We start from the raw sequence: 15,501 nt of genomic DNA, 5'->3' as shown, positions 1-15,501 counted from the left end.
CAAGACTTTTTAGTGTGGATGGTGGAAACCCCACCACAAGTTTTTCATGTACTTCAGGTTGATTTAGCCGGTTTATTTCAATGAATTTACAGATTTCCCCCTAAATTTTTTTTTTAAAAAAAACTATATTTAACCAATATAACTTTATTATCGATTTTAATATCTTAGAAAAGATAATACTATAGTTACTGTATTTATCCGTAAAATTATATAGGTGATTTTAATTGGAAAACCAAAAATAAACCATTTAAGGAGCAGTACTATGTTCTCTCCTTTTAATTAATGTAATTCAAACTATTAATTACTAAATAAAAGACAATAAATTAATCTTATATGTTTTTCGATTGTGCACAAAACCAAATCGACCTAATACTGAATGCAAATTCTACATTGATTCCACTTGCACTTTAACAGAGGCTAGTGCTTTTTGAATGTTCTCAATGGAAATTTTTTTTTTATAGTGGTTCAGTCCCATAAAATAAAAAATAAAAGCTATATAAACTTCAGGGCACCATACACAGGCCAAAATAGAGTAACTCTTTCTCAAAAAAAAAAAATAGAGTAATTCTAGTTTCAGGTTCTAAATATTTTGTCTTAAATGTTTAGGTCCTAATTTTATTGTATGTTGGCAAACTGAGAACAAAAAATGTCTAGTATAAGTTCTTAATGTCTTAGAAGTGTTTTAGACATTGCTCAAATTGATACAAGTCAAGATTCAAAAACATACAAGTTGCAGAAAGAAGAATTCAGAAACTGTCAAGCTCGACTGATCGAGAGAGAGTTTCAACCAATCAAATTACAATCTGTAGAATTTTAATTAAAGTCCAACAGCCCGTGAAACATTTAAGGTTTGAGTCCAACACTGCTAGGTATAAAAAGAAAACCCTAATACACGTTTTTCAAGTCTTGAGAGTTATACCTGTGAGATCCATGAGATTCTATAATCTCCTAACTCTACAAGCACCTACCGAAGATCAAATCCATATTGCTAGTACTGGTGGAGTAAAGTTGCTGCCAAGCCTTCAGCTATTAAGTGTACTGAAGATCAAAGCATGAGTAACTATCCTGGGCCCCACTACTTATTTCATTCAACTCATACAGACTTCATTAGGTACTCATCAACGTTCATTACAATTTTCTAATTTGATCTCAATAGTTTGCCCATACCTTCCACGTTCAGTGTGTTTCTTCTTTCTCTCACTTTCATTTCCCCATAGAGTCATGTACAAACCAAGAATGATCAACATAGCACCTAAGATACTGCAAATGTTTGAAAATAGAATTAAATCAGAATCTATCATTCACATTCCTTTGAAAGAAAAGAGAAAAGGCTTGTAAACCAAAATAAAAATAAAAAAAATCTCAAACAATTGGGGAAGTGATCCAAGCAAGTGAATGTATATACCTTCCCAAGTGCAATGCCTCTCTTAAAATTAGTAGTCCCATAATAGCTGTAAGTAGAGTACTCAATGGTCTAAATGCTGTCATGAAAACTGGACCTTTTCTTTGTGAAACCAATGTTTGAAGATAATACGAAATTCCATATATTGCAACTCCCTATAAAATGTGACATTTACATAACAGCTTAAATTATGTATCAAAACTATGTACAATATGTAATTCCATATAGTCGAATTCCTTGAAAAATGGGTATTGTTCTAGAACTCACACTATAAATGGGGGCAAGAAGAGTGATGTTCCATGACAACCTCCAAGAGGAAAGTTTATGATCAAAAATTGCTGCCATGATTGTTGAGAGTAACGTGCCTGATAAGCATGTCAATGCTGTAAGAGCTAAAGGTGATGGGTACTCCTTTATTGTTTTAGCCTGGATTAATCATCAGACATCAGTTAGTATCATCACAAAAAGTATAAACAATATATGGTTTTATACAATGTTATCCTCTAGCTAATGCAAGCAAGGCAGGGAAACATAAAAATTGCACTGAGAAAAGGTAATCAAGAATGCTTAGGATTTAGGAAATCCCTTGTGTGTGTTTGTTTCTTTAAAAAAAAAAAAACCTAGTGAATTCCAAATTTGATTTTGATTTTGATTTTTTTTTTATTTTAATCGTTAAAAAAGAAAATAAAAATGGATATAATAGTTTTAGATGTTGGGAATACATGGTTCTTGAAAAATGGTATCAAAACTACTTATATGCGACTTTGGGTATTGTGTGGCTTTCGTTATAGTAGCAAATGCCTACCTTCAATTCATAAGAATTTCCAAAGTGTAAGTGGGGCATATTGAAGTGGGTAGTGTCTATTACACACTGCCTATTACATACCACAACATACAAACATTTCAATTCAAAAAGTTTTGAACTAAAATTTCAATTAAAAAATGGACTAAGTTTTGATTCAGGATTATAAGAAATTATAAGGTCCACATGGTGGACAAGTGACGTAGTCTATCATTCTACTAAAAGATTCACACTTGTTTAAAATTGCTAAGTTAGAAATTTTTTTTAAACAAAAATTGATTACTAACTAAGCAATTTTAAAAAAGTGGGAGTCTTTTAGTGAAATGGTGGACAAGTGACGTGATCTACCAGAGGACTGTATAATTTCTCCAGGATTAGACAATGACCTCATAAATAATAAATACTTTAATTAAATATATGACTCTCGACTTATTAAATTTTGAGAACAATTACTCTTAAACATGCTTCCTCGTTAAATAAAATGAAAAATAAATATAAGAAAGAGGAAATAGGCCATAAAGACATCCTTACTGCAGGACCTTTCCAATTCAACGATGAAAAATAAAATGAAAGAATAGCTCATTTATAAGTAAATATATGGTTAAAATCCTTGTTAATTTTTCAAAGGGTGATTAGTTTTGTCTTGAGAAAGAGTTTTTTGAAGTCCCACATTGAAATATAAGAAATAATGCTATGTTGGGTTAAGATAGCTTGAACCCGTTTAATTAATTCAATTACCCAAGTTTATTAATTAAGTTCAATTGCATGCAAATTGTGAAAGTACCAACAAATCACCAAAAATACTAAGTGCAACGGAAAATAAATTGAATAAGGTGATTTGTTGACAAATGGGGAAAACCTCGCAAGGCAAAAACCCCCACCAGGTAATTTTAAAGTTACCACTCTCAAGAATCTCCTAATCAACTATCAAGTGGTTACAAGTATAAGGAATCCTGCCAACTACCCTTGGCCTATCTTGAAATACCAATCTACAGTTGAACCTTCGCTCCAATACCCAATTGGAATTGATCTTGTAGTAGCCTTCTTTCCTTTGATGCACAAACCCCTAATTTGTGACTAACACTTTGCACAAATCCCAAGTACGTGACTAACTCTAGCAACTTGAACAGATTTTGTTGGCTGCAAAGTTCTTCACTTCATCAACAATGAAGATTTGGAAGCACTTGGTTACCAAACCCTATAGCGTACAAACGCAGTAGCTTCACACAGAGAATATAAGTCTCTTGGTCTCTGTATCCTTATGTGATAGCTTTTAAAATAAGCCTTATATATGTCTAAGGTTGTGAGAAAAGAAACCACAAACAAATATACAAGACTGGGCTGAATTTCAGATTTGGAAATTCTGAAATCGTAATTCTCGATAGATCAAGCTACTATCGAGCTATGTATCAAGCTTCACATTAAGTTTCGATAGTAGACATCTATCAAGCTATCTCTCGAGACTTAATGAACAGCTTTTCTTAACTTGTTTCTTGAACCAATCTTCATGTCTTTAATACTTGACTTGAACAACATGTTTCTTGAAGTACTAAACTCATTTTAGATCTTCCTAATTACAAGTAAAGTGCATTTTGTCAAAGGATTAGCTAATTACAACAAAATATGACCTTAACATTCTATATGGAACAAGTTTGGATCCAATGTACAAGAACACTCAACATTATTATTATTATTATTTTAATGATTGGAATAAATAGTGATAGGATGCCAATGATTTGGAATGTGAAGTGCCATTGATTTGGATTGTAACAATGTGTGCATTCAAATGTTGGGACTCACATTAGACATGTATTAAGTTTATTTATTTATTTATGGGAAGACTACTAATATTATTCAAAACGAGAAGCAATAATTATATCTCGAAAAAGAACTTGTTCTAAGAAAAAAGGACTTTCTTCAATCTAAACAAAGAAATCAACAATGCTTAAGCACGTTTTACTAGTAAATAGGCAGATCTATTACCTTGCCTATAAAGTTGATAGGATTAAACACACAACAAACTTACCCAATGAAATCAAATAACCCAATTCAAGTCTAATAGTTTCGATCAGTTTCATTGATACAATACACCAAGATCCCTTTAAACAAGTCTCATTGCACTAGGTATTGAAAACAACCCCATGATTCCAACCCTAAATTGGTTTAGCTATCCTCTAATTCTTAAGTCCTATAACTAGTTTCATGTAGCGAAAGTGGCCTTCAAAGATATCAAAGATCATTGTTGTGGGAAGCCAACCTGATGACCACAATGGTCTTTAGAGTTTTGCTGTTTTTACTTCAATGTCAATGAGATTGAGATGGAAAGTTTTTTCCCCAATCTTTTCTTTCACACTCTCATTTCTCTCACAACCTTCAATCATTCCATCAAGCCCACTCTTTCTCTTCGGATTCACTTCCCCCTCACCCCACCCTCCTCCCTCTCTTCTTTGTTGTCATCATCAACAATTGAAAGATAGTGAAATCAATTGTATTTGAGTGCTAAATTAAAATTGAAGCTTGGTTGATAACCTAAGCTTTCTTTTATCATTTTTGAGTTGCTAACTTCCCAGCCTAACATGATTGGGTCATGTGGCAATTGATCCTAAACCCAATTAAATTTTTGAACACCCTTATGAGTTGATTTAGATTATTTAAGTGATTACAAGGTGAAAGCTCGGATTTGTGGTAAAACACAAGAACTTGTTCAGACCCCCAATTAAAAAATACGGCTAGATTGCTATTACTCTAACTTAGACTAAGTGCAGAACAAGAGTAAATAAGCACAATGAACTGATAACGGAAGAGTGATGCAAACACAAGATAGCACCGAGACATGTTATTGAAGAGGAAATTGAAGAACTTGGTGAAAAACCTCTTTGTGACCCTTCAATTCGAAATCGATCCACTAGAGAATAAAGTTGGAGTACGCGAATAACAAAAGACCCTTCGAGCCTAGTCTACCCTATGTACTTGAGCCCTCCAAGCTTTTACTACCAACTGACTTCTCGAAGCCTTGTCTTCTCTAGGTTTACGGATCCCGCAATTCAGCCCGATTTCACCTGCCAATGAATGGCTTCTTCCAATACTTCCCAACAACACCAAAATCTCACTTTACACTCAGTATGGGTGTGGTAAGTTTTTGGGCTAGAAACCTCTCAAAGATCTAGAGATGGAGAGGTAGGAGTTGAGGAAAACCACAAGAAAATGTGTAGATGATTATGGGTATAATAATCTCTAACTCTCAAGTGTATTTTCTAGGGTTTTCTCTCTAAAAAGCACTCCTTACACTTTGTGGGTAATGAGGGTATATATAGTGTGGATAAAGACTTGGTAAAGAAAAACACAACTTTTTGCCAAACAGAGACTTTCGTGGGTCCTTCATAGATTGGCCTTACTCGCAAAATAGTCACGAAAATGACAGCCTAGCACGACTCTTCATCTTCCAGTTATGTGCTCTAAACGTGGCCTTTTTGTGGGTTGCTTCTCGCAAGCTACTAGTGAGCCAGTTGCGAAATCCACTTGTTCATCTTTTGAAACTTGATTCTTCACCAATCTCTCACACTCATTCCTTACAATTAAACCCACATACATACAGGAAAAATGATTGAATAAATTATAATCAAATTTGACACGGAATTAATGCCAACACAACATAGTTGGAAATCACAACTTTACACAAGGAACTTGACAGCTCAATAGTGTAAAACACTATAGCTTATTTAGACCCTTAATTTTAAACTTATAGCTAAATTGGTTTTACTCTACTTAACTAAGTGCAAAATAAGAGTAAATGAAATGCAATAAACTAGAACTACTCTCTAGTGCATAAACATAAACAATAAACAATAAATGTAAAGCACCAAGAGTAAGGGAAAAGAGATGCAAAAACGAGATAACACCAAGATGTGTTATCAAAGAGGAAACCAACGTACTCGGCAAAATACCTCTCTACGGTCCTCCAAGCCAAAATGATCTACTAGTGAATAAAGTTGGAGTACAAAGATATCAAAAAGACCCTTCAAGTCTAATCTACTCAATGTACTTGAACCCTCCAAGTTCCAGCTCCCAACGGACTTCACTGAGTCATGTCTTCACTAGTTATCCCCATAATTAGCTCCAAATTGCATCTGTCAATCAATGGCTTCTTTCAATGCTTCCCACAGACCAAAACTTCTCTCAACACTTAGATTGAGTGAGGTAAGTGTTTGGGCTAAGAACCTCTCAAGGATTTGTAATTAAAGAGGTAGGAGTAAAGGAAAACTAAGAGAAATTGTTTAGATAATTGTGGGTTTAAAATTTCTAACTCTCAAGTTTATTTCTAGGGTTTTCTCTTTGAAAATCTCTTTACAATTTCCTGGGTAATGTGGGCTTATATAGTGTAGGTAAAGAAGTGAGGAAAGCACACTTTAAAATCACCTAGGAAATGAGTTTCATAGGTCATTTGTGAGTTGTTCCAATTGCGAAATGACTCGTGAAATGCTTCCTAGCACTTGACTATTCAGGCCCTGTTTGGTTAACTTTTTTTCATCACTCATCACTCCTTACTCAATTTTTGTCACTCATCACTCAAAAATACCCCAATTTCTTATAACTCTATTTGGTGGCCTGTTTGGGTGGAATATCTCAGTCAATTTTTCAATTCAAACACTTACCTTTATGTCACACACTGGGGCAAAAATCAATTTGCAGATCAGGTGTACAGAACGGTCACAAGCCTACCTGTGTTGTCTCTCTCTCTCTCTCCTCTTCACGCCCTTTCCACAACAAAACACTATCCCCAACTTCAAAAACCCAAAATGAAACCCTCTGGTTGGAAAATACCCCAGTTCCTATCACTATGCAGTGCAAACTCATTTCCCCCTTTCACTTTCCCCTCTCAAACACCTCAAACCCACCAATCACGTTAGAGCATAGCACCGATCCATTGAGGTTTTTGTCACCTTTCGTGGCTCCGACCCATTTTCGATCCATCAACTGAAAAGTGAAAACTCAAGTAATCTTATCCACCGAATTACTTTTTTTTTTTTTTGCTCACTTTGTTCCATTGCACAATCACTATCATTCTTCGAATGCACCATTATTTATTGATTTTCACATAATACCCACTTAATCTTTTGCTTTCTACTTCTTCTTCTTCTTCTTTTTTTTTTTTTTTTTTTAATTACAGAATTAGTCTGTTTTTGTTTGCATTTGGAAAAAAAAGTTTGATAATTTGAGCTTCAATTGCTGTAATAAGAAAGAAATATGGTATGACAATTATATTTCATAAGAAAGAAAGAACTGAGCAGTGGGTCGGAGAAGAAGAAAGAAGAAAGAAAGAAAAGAAGAAACAGAGAAGCAGACGTAAAGAGAAGAAGAAAGAAAGAAAGAAAAAGAACCAAAAAAAAGAAAGAGAGTTTCAGCAAAAAAGAAAAAGAAAAAGAAAAAGTAAAGAAAGCCAAAGTGATTAGACAAAACACTGCAGTGGGTCCCATTTAGTGAATGAAATTAGAGTATTGCCACAAAACTTATATTTCATTAACTTGAAAACAAGCTTTTCTTGTTTCCAAATTTGTTAACTCACATCTCCAAAAACTCAGTTTTGTTAACTGAGTGAGCACACCCAAAAATCATCCAAACAATGTTATGGTTGTGGGCCCCACGTGATTTTGAGTTATGAGTTAACAAAACTCAATTTTGTTAACTGAGTTTTGCAAAATCCAAACATCACCTTAGGTTCCAGCATGTGTTTCTCACGTGGCCTTTTGCAGGTTGTCCACTCGTGAGCAAGTCACGCACTTCACTATTCTTCACAAATTTTCACCAAACTCTCACACTCAACCCTTACATTAAATCCCACAAACATATAGGGAAATGATTTACTAAATAGAATAAAATTTGACACGGAATTAAAGCAAACAAAACATAGTTGAAAATCATAACTTTACAGAACTCTAATTGTAATTAGTCATTTTTGGGTGTTGCATAGATGGGTCTAGCATCTTCTTAGATTTATGTGTGTTTTGCCTTTGTTAGGGGGACTACAATTTTACTCTACAACCACTCTAAAAACACGCCTACAATGTGTGATGTCGAATGCCATAAAAGATTTGAATGTGTCTTTCTCATCACCAATTGGTTTTGTGAAGAAATGACACAGCTCACGGTCTGACAGTCTTGTTTATTTTCTTATCTTCATTTTTTGTGCTCCCTTCCAATAACTTTAAAGGGTAGAAAACAATAAACCCTAACATAGTAGATAACAAGAAAGCTATTTTAATTGCTGGATAATGATTTTTGATCACCTGTAAGATGTAGAATGCTGAGTAAGAAAGGATTGAAATGACAAGCATGAAGGATCCCTTTAGCCAATTTTTGTCCAAGGATGCTTTTGAAGTGAAGGTTTGATGCGAGTGTTGGGTATGTAGTGGTGAAACCACAATGATACCCTTGTATAGGGTCATTAGTGTAGCACCAGCAAATGCAACAACTGTTCCGACTATCTTTGCTTGCGCACCACGTTGAGAAATGTCTAATTTCTCCATCCTGAATTCATAAAAATTAAGCATAACTTCTTTAAATGAGTTATTCCATTGTCTCTGACAATGAGTGATACATTATAGACCCGAGGGTTCAAAAGTCCACTATATTACGTAGCCCAAATGCTAATTGTTTAACCTGTACAGGATCCCTAACTTTACTAAATTTACTTATAGTCAGTTTAGGGTATTCTTCACAGCAAAGCAGTATCTCACAAAAAGGAGATAGATAAAAGTGATTGATCCATACCTGCACAAGATTGCTAAGACAAAGGTAATCGATGGAAGTAAGTTGCCTGTAGCGGCTGTAAAAGTTGATGATGTGTATTTGAGTCCGGCATAGTACAGTGTCGTGGCTAACACTGCTCTAAATTATTAACAAAGAAAGTCCAGAGTTAGTTAGGAATAATGATACATGCACAAACTATTTTACAATATTTTTACAAATTATTGTTGTGGCTAATTTCTTACTAGTTCTCATCTCAGCTCACCAATAACATTTTTTTTTTTTTTTTTCATTATCAATAACCATTCACCACATCAACAATTTGTAAATTTTTATGTAAAAAAGCTTGCATCACAAATATTTTCCGTTTGGCATCGGGTAATACTTAGAAACAATACCTTCTTCTTAATAAGTTAAATTACAAAACTTTTTTATAAGAAACAATAAAGTACAAATAATGTTATCTTTTGTAAATACAGTTAAATTCAATATGGTTATATGTTTGACTATAATGAAAATTAAAACTAATGTATTGCTTACCTAAATTTTACCCATTGCCATTTGAAAGAAAAGTAGACTTGGACACTGAATGAATCATTTGTAGACAATTTACTCACCCTAGTAAACCCAGGAAAAAGATATTGCGCAAGATTGGAATGCTAATTTTGTTGTGATTATCCCTGACAAAGAAATTCTAAATGGTTAGTAGAAATTCAAGCGTATTTTGTCTTTTAATTTGCATTTCACTGAAAACGTAAAATTCTGTTCAAATAAATTACAACTAATTTAAATATTTGTATGATCAAATTTCAAATAAATTTAACTATGTTTTTGTGAGTTAGATCGAAATAATACACACTTTATCAGTTTTAGAATAAGTTGGTTACATGTGAATCTTTTCAAGAAATGCTTAATTTTGAGCACATACGTTATTTATATTTAAAACCTTCTTTCGATAAATTGTTATCAATAATTTTCAATAGAAAGACGATGGTTCAAATATATTTGTTTTAGTTTTAGCATAATAAGTTGGAAAGTTTAGTTATATTACTGAAGACATCAATTGGAACATACTATGAACACTACAACTATTTATAGTCACTTTACTCATTGTCTTTTCTATTTTCGGTAATTAAAGCTAAATATAATTATAATTTTTTAAATATTTATTTTATTTAGTTTTACATTTATTGGTTGAGAATTCATGCCGTTTTACAAACAATTGCAACTTATAAATCACCTTCTTTCGTTGTATTATTAATCCCAATAACGACACAACTTAGACTTTGCTGGCTAAGACGGAAGAAATTAGTTGTTTTTTAATTTAAATATTTGCTAAAAAAATTTATTGTAAATTAAATTTACAAATAATTTCTGTCATGCTCTTATTTTATCTTTGGATTATAGAATTTGAAGGGAGAGAATGAAGGATAGAAAGGGAAGACAAGTAAATATATATACACACACAATGGCGGAGTTAGAAATTTTTATTTAGGGCCAAAATTGTGACATTAATATATCTATCAAGACAAGCGCACGCGCATGCGCCCCCCCACCCCTCCCCCCCCCCCCCCCTCCCCCCCTAACACACGCACACACACATATATATAGACACACATGCTTTTTTCTTATATATACACACACTTTTTTATTTTATAAGTTATATATATATATATACACACCCAAAAAAAATAGCTAGTATTTTCAATCAAAATTATATTTGATGATGATCTTTCATAAAATAAAATTCAATTTTTCCATTTTTATTGTGAAATTCCTAAAAAAATTCATTTTAAATACAAATTATCAAATTTTATAGTAAAGTAAGTAAAAAATCTTTCAATTCAACTAATAAAATTCTCCAAAATAAAAATAGTCCAGAACTTGGAGGAATAAGTAAGGTTCCAAAAATATTTGAAACTCTTTTGCTTTAATCCATTATGTGACAATTAAAGACACATTTCATATGTAATTTTTGTGACTAGATTTTTTTAGTGAGTCAATAACTTGTTAATCACCACATAATGAGTTGAAAAAGATAGATTCAAACATGCTTGATACCAAACTTTATCAAATATTTAACAAATATTATAGTATATTTTACAATAAAAAATAGAACTGCGAAAAATAAAATTACATCTCTATAACTATTATACAATTTTTTTTTTTAAGAGCATCATTAAACTAATTCAAATATTTGGGGGGCCAACTTTTATTTTTGTAGACTAGATTTTGAAAACATTAAAATAATTATATATATATATATATATATAAGTCCAAAAGCATGTTGATTTGTTATCTTTCCCACCCACTATGATGGTGTCTATCCTTACCCACTATAATAAAGGATAGACAACATTATAGTGGGTGGGAAAGATACCCCTATCTTTCACATAATGGTGTCTGTTAAATGGTATCTTATACTCCATATCTTCTACTTATAAAGCATAAAGGCTGAGAATTAGTTTTTTATGAAGCCAACAATAATTACCTCTTATATCAACTCCACGTAACGAATTTCTCACAGCATGTTAGACCCATTAATATATATATATATATATATATATATATATTTACGTATATAAAGAATTTATATTATGTGCATTCTATAGAGTATAGATGTGAAGCTCATACTAAAGGTGGGCGGTGGTACACTACACATTTTCTATATTTATAACTTGACTATCGAATTTTGTGTTAAAAGAATATTATTTACTTTTGTTCATAAATTCATCTTATGTAAATAAATTTAGAAGTTCAAAAAACAAGAAATTCAAAACCCTTTGCCAAAACCCAGGAGCTTCATATTTATTTTCTTGTGTCACGTCTGTGATATAATGAGCCAGAATCCATGGAAGTTGTTAATTGCAGAATTTGTAAGAAGCTAACAAGGTTATAAAGACATGCACGAAAATATTTTAAAAGAAAAAAAAACAAAACGAAGAAGAAGAAGAAGATTGGTGCCAATAATAATAAGAAATGACCGCCAAAAGAAGGGAAAAATTGGAAGGAAACCTTTCATAGAGAAGTGCAAGAACACCAGTAGTTAGAGCACCAAAAGCTTGTCCATAGGGCACTAGCACATATCGACTGAAGCCTTTCTCTAAAGAGACCTTGACGACTATGATCAATCCAGCGACGAAGAAATTGGTAATTATGCAGAGAATATATGGTGTCAATACATCAATTAATCTCTCTCTTTTTCTGCATTCACTTCCAACTCTTGCACTCTCTTCCTGTTCTTTCATCTTTAACTCCATATTCACTTGCTCCTAAAGCTATAACTACACTCTTTTTAAATCATAGTGGAGACAATTGTAGAATGAATTATGGAATATATATATATATATATGTGTGTGTGTGTGTGGAGAGAGAAAATTCCCAACCTATCATAAGCTGACACATCATACTACCAAGTCCACAAAATACGACCCATTGCAAAGCACCACATACTACTACTAGGTTTTGCTATCACTATTCAGAAACCAACAGACATTTGTCAAGTGTCATTGAAATATAGACATAAAAAAGTATGCAAAAACCAATCACACATCAGTACACGTAAGCAATGACATAAGCAGCCCGGCACACGTGCAAGCAATGACATAAGCAGTCCAATCGGGTGCTAACATGTGTCACCTTGAAAATCAAGACATTTCGGCCAATCAAAAAATGCCACATGTCTTGTAGAAAAAGTCTTAAAGCTTCTCCAATCAGATTGTGATACACGTCACCAATCAGACTCTGCCTGGTGTTGCTCACCCACCTCCAATCTCCTATAAATAGAAGTCTTCCTAAGGCATTTCAACACACCAAGAAATCTTGGGAGAGATCTTGGAAGACATTGAGACATCTAGAGCACAAGCAGCATCAAAGAAGATTCAAAAGTACAGAAGCTTTGTTGGAATCAAGCCCTGAAGCCTCTAGGAACTTCAAGAACTTCAACTTCGAATATGAAGAACATTTGAAGAGAAATAATCCAAATCATCTCCCTAGATCTCAAAGGTCAATGGAATCAAGCTCAAAAGCCTCCAGAAACTACAAATTGGTGAAACTTTATGAATTCAAGCCTTTAAAGCCCTGAAGAACTTTCACCACAAACCTTCAAATACGAAGAACATTCAAAGAAAAATCATCTAAATCATCTTCCTAGATATCAAAGTTCACTGGAATCAAGCTCAAAAGCCTTCAAAAACTTCAAGAAACCACAAATTAGTGAAGCTCTATGGATTAAAGCCTTTAAAGTCCAGAAGAACTTCCACCACAAACCTTCGAAGATGAAGAACAATGAATTTCTAACAAGCTTATAGCTAGAGATTCGTTGTAATTTTGTTTCGAAGATCTTCGATCCATTCTTCAGCCAAATTGAAGGATATTTGTTGTTTAAATCAAAATCACATTACCACAATTCCAATCAACAAATCTTTCAAGGAGATCGAATCAGACGATCACTCTTTTGTAATTATAGAGAATTGTACCACATATTCATCAATACAAATTCGCATTTGTGAAACTATTTTACTTGTTTGATTTATTTCAAACTCGAAATTTAGTCATTCATGTTAGGGTCATATTTTGTTGTAATTGGCTAATCCTTTGACAAAATTCACTTTACTTGTAATTGGGTAGATCTAAAATGAGTTTAGTACTTCAAGAAACATGTTGTTTAAGTCAAGTATTAAAGACATGAAGATTGGTCCAAGAAACAAGTTAAGAAAAGCTATTCATTAAGTCTCAAGAGATAGCTTGAAAGATGTCTACTATCGAAACTTAATGTGAAGCTTGATAGTAGCTTGATCTATCGAGAATTATAGTTTCAGAATTTCCAGATCTGAAATTCAGCCCAGTCTTGTATTTTTTGGGGTTTCTTTTCTCACAATCCTAGACATATAAAATGCTTATTTTAAAGGCCGTCACACACAAATACAAAGACCAAGAAACTTATATTCTCTATGTAAAGCTACTGCGTTTGTATGCCATAAGGTTTTGTAATCGAATGCTTCCAGATCTTCATTTTGATGAAGTGAAGAACTTTGCAGCCAACAACATCTGTTCAAGTTGCTGGAGTTAGCCACATATATGGGATCCATGCAAAGGGTTAGTCACACATTGGAGGTTTGTGCATCAAAGGAACGAAGGCTACTACAAGATCAAGTCCAATTGGGTATTGGAGCGAAGATTCAACTGTAAGTTGGTATTTCAGGATAGGCCAAAGGTAGTTGGTAAGATTCCTTATACTTATAATCGCTTAATTATTGATTAGTGGATTCTTGGGAGTGGTGACCTTAAAATCACCTAGTTGGGTTTTTACCTTGCAAGGTTTTCCCAATTTTTCAACAAATCACCATATTTTCGGTGATTTGTTGGTACCTTCATGATTTGCATGCAATTGAACTTAATTAATCAACTTGGGTAATTGAATTAATTAACTAGGTCAAGCTATCTTAACCCAACAAATGGTATCAGAGCAAACACACTCTGATTATGTTTTAATCTTTGTTGTGTGATCCATTGACCCCTGTTGTTATGGATCGTGGACAATCTTTGATTATACCTTCTTTATTTGATAGGACTAACTTTGCATACTAGAAAGTATGCATGAGAGCTTTTGGCAATCCTTAGATGAGAAAGTCTAGCTAGCAGTTGAAGTAGGTTGGAAAAAGCTTGAAGAGCCACTCGCAACATGGGATAATACCAAGATCAAGGCAGCCAACTTTAACAAAAGGGCACTAAATGCTCTGTTTAGTGCTGTAACGAATGAAGAATTGAAGAATATCTCTTCTATTGACAATGCCAAGGAAGCTTGGACTATTCTTCAAAATACTTATGAGGGCACTAAAGTAATCAAGAGCTCTAAGCTTCAAAGGCTAACTACCAGCTTTGAGGAAATTAGGATGGATGAGGATGAATCGTTTGATGAATTCTATGCCGAGCTCAAGGACATAGTGAATTCAACATTCAATCTTGGAAGATAGATTTCGGGGCCTAGGATTGTTAGGAAGATCCTCAGATCTCTTCAGAAGAAGTTCCATGCCAAGATTACTATCATTGAAGAATCAGAGAACATTGACTCTATGTCTTTGATAGAACTGATTGGGAACTTGCAAACCTATAAACTAGGGTTAGCAAGGGTTGGCAAAGGTGGCAAAGGCAAGAACATGGCCTTGAAGACAAAGAATGTTGAAAATGATGAGCCGTCTGATGATGAGGATACCAAGCTAAAGTCATATATAACCAGACAATTCAAGAAGTTCATTAAAAATGCGAATGTCAAAGCTAGTTATAAGGATCGCAAACAGATTGCTTTCTCTCAATATAAGTCCCAAGACAAGGGCAAGAGAGAATCCAAGGATGCTGGTCAAGGCAATGGTATTCCTACTAGACCAAAGTGCTATGGGTGTTACGGATTTGGACATATGAAACAAAAGTGTCCTGCATAACTCAAATCTATTGGCAAGAGTAAAGCCCTAGCTGCCACCTTAATGATTCAGAACTAGAAGCAAATTCCAATGAGAGTGACCAAAAAGGGATTGTAAGTGTTTTTATAGTCACT

General features: G+C 33.6%; 1 protein-coding gene across 1 annotated transcript; it reads right to left on the bottom strand.

The window, feature by feature from the left end:
- Positions 1 to 814: 814 nt before the first annotated feature.
- On the bottom strand, positions 815 to 12,239 carry LOC115984185 (WAT1-related protein At5g07050-like). Its single transcript, XM_031107130.1, has 7 exons — positions 11,964 to 12,239; positions 9,566 to 9,628; positions 8,973 to 9,089; positions 8,489 to 8,729; positions 1,670 to 1,828; positions 1,406 to 1,557; positions 815 to 1,260 (listed from the first exon to the last, which is right to left on the bottom strand). Exons 1-7 carry the CDS (start codon positions 12,206 to 12,208, stop codon positions 1,119 to 1,121), a joined length of 1,119 nt encoding a protein of 372 aa, XP_030962990.1. The 5' UTR covers positions 12,209 to 12,239; the 3' UTR covers positions 815 to 1,118.
- Between the last annotated feature and the right edge of the window lie 3,262 nt (positions 12,240 to 15,501).

Source organism: Quercus lobata, chromosome 4 (genome assembly GCF_001633185.2).
Source record: "Quercus lobata isolate SW786 chromosome 4, ValleyOak3.0 Primary Assembly, whole genome shotgun sequence".
Classification (NCBI taxonomy): Eukaryota; Viridiplantae; Streptophyta; class Magnoliopsida; order Fagales; family Fagaceae; genus Quercus; species Quercus lobata.
The sequence above is the reverse complement of the archived record's forward strand: the minus strand, read 5'-3'. Positions and strand labels throughout refer to the sequence as shown.